The 2,030-nt window shown below is 29.4% G+C and overlaps 1 protein-coding gene across 1 annotated transcript in view; it reads right to left on the reverse strand.

Annotated features, from left to right (window-relative positions):
- LOC106458963 overlaps positions 1 to 2,030 on the reverse strand; it is an 89,201-nt gene that overhangs the window by 13,502 nt on the left and 73,669 nt on the right. The window contains exons 12-13 of the mRNA XM_013918533.2: positions 1,154 to 1,270; positions 807 to 867 (exon numbers count right to left, since the gene is read on the reverse strand). Coding sequence (XP_013773987.2) covers positions 807 to 867; positions 1,154 to 1,270 — 178 coding nt within the window. The remainder of the gene's footprint in view (positions 1 to 806; positions 868 to 1,153; positions 1,271 to 2,030) is intronic.

Raw genomic sequence — 2,030 nt, forward strand, 5'->3', positions numbered from 1 at the left:
GAAGTGTAGGGAGGAAAACTGTACATTAGGCTATCTGTGCTGTTCCCACATGAATAAAACCCGATTTTTTTATTTTAGTGCTATAAGCCTTCAGACTTACCACTCAGCCACGGGGGGAGGGGAGGAGAGGGGGGGGATGATTGCCCACCGTTCTGCCTGTAGTGATTTCCATTATACGTTTTTAACTCAATATGATGAATATGTGATTCTTTTACTGCGTTTTGTTATATTTTATTACCATTAAATCTGTCGTAGGTGTTTTCTAGATATTCTTCATTTTCTTTATAGTTCAAATATTTTGTTTTGTTTGTTATTTTCTTCTTAATGCTTTAATTTAATAATCAAGTTTATAGCACAAATATTTGTATTACAAAAACCACAAACAGAAGTTGATTTGGTTACAAGATTATCGAACTTTTTGTGTAATTTCATGTGTTTTTGTTTTTTTCTTAATTTTGCCTTTAATTTTAAATTTTGGACACAGATGTAATTCAGTATGATATTATTTTATTTTATTATATGAAATAGTTATCTCACCTTTCTCCGTTTGTGACTCTTTTACTTTTTTGGTCTTCAATGTCTTATGTTTATTATAAACAGTCCTAATTCAAAAAATTAGTGTTCTTTTCAATTATTCAAATTGAAGTGAAACGATAAATCTAAATCAGTAACAAGAATTAAATAATAAAGTTTTAAAATTCGAATAATTTTATAATAGCCAGAAAACCGTATATGATATGTCTCCTTCATTAATGCTAATAATTCTTACAGCCAAAACGATATTCAGACACAAGTGTACCTCTTACCTGGAGATGATGGCCAGGTTCACCTTCATGGAGAGAAAGGGTCATCATTTCATATTTCGGCCTTATTTGGTATGAATACAACAACAAAATAATTAATAATTAGTAAGGATGTTTTGAGAAATTGATCATAACTTCTAATGTAATAATAAAGTGTATGATTATTACTAGTTTAAAAATTAACTAATATTGTCATTTTATAAAGCTCCATGCCAATTTATTGCACAGTATATCTTGTTATAGCCTTCTTGTTAAGCACACCTTTCGGGAGTAACTTAAATACTTATTGATATTTTAATTGTCTCTAATTACTGTTAATCACTGAAACGATAAAGAAAATGAAAACACACATGATGTTCAAATATTCTGTGTTTACGGAAAACTTTCCTGGTCTACTACCGTCCTCAGAAGGTTGTTGATAATAAGCTGAAGGTCCACCAGCTTGTGAAGCAGGAATTGGAACAACACTGCAAGACATAATGAATAACTTGAATATCACGACAACAGCAAACAGGTAGATTGAAAAATATTTGTCATTAAGATATTCTCCTCATCCTAATAATATTCATACTGTTCAGTAAATATTTGAATTTATAACTTCAATAATTAAGATATAATGTTCGTTTAGAATTTTCTCTGGAAGGTAGAAAAACATAACAAAGATTGTTTGAAAAATAAGACTAGAATCAAAAATGTGAATTCAATGTGTATTTGTATGAATTTATATTTAACATATCAATGAATTTAAACCAGCAAATTATAGATGGACAAGCTGATTCTATGATAAACATAACAAAAGGGAGCCTTAACTTCGCAGTAAATTTACTAAGAACAAAACAGAATTACAGTTATGTCAATACTGTGTTCATCTCTTATGAGACATATATTGGTAAATAACAAAGACACGTTTTAATTAAATAATTTAACATGACATTCTTTGAATGAACTTCAAGAAAACTTCAAATTGGTTAAAATATAATTTTGTTATTTACATGTAGGTATGTCTTTGATATATATACAGATGTGTATTGATATTATCATTGTACTTAAACATTAAGAAACATAACAATGATGATACTAAATGATAAAACAATGCATACTAATCTTTATCTATAGAGTCATTACTGGATTGCTTTTTAGTTTTGTTTGTTTGAAGTTAAGCACAAAACTACACAATGGGCTATCTGTGCTCTGCCCACCAAGGGTCTCGAAACCCGCTTTCTAGCG

This window comes from Limulus polyphemus, unplaced genomic scaffold, assembly GCF_000517525.1.
Source record: "Limulus polyphemus unplaced genomic scaffold, Limulus_polyphemus-2.1.2 Scaffold538, whole genome shotgun sequence".
In the NCBI taxonomy this organism is placed as follows: domain Eukaryota; kingdom Metazoa; phylum Arthropoda; class Merostomata; order Xiphosura; family Limulidae; genus Limulus; species Limulus polyphemus.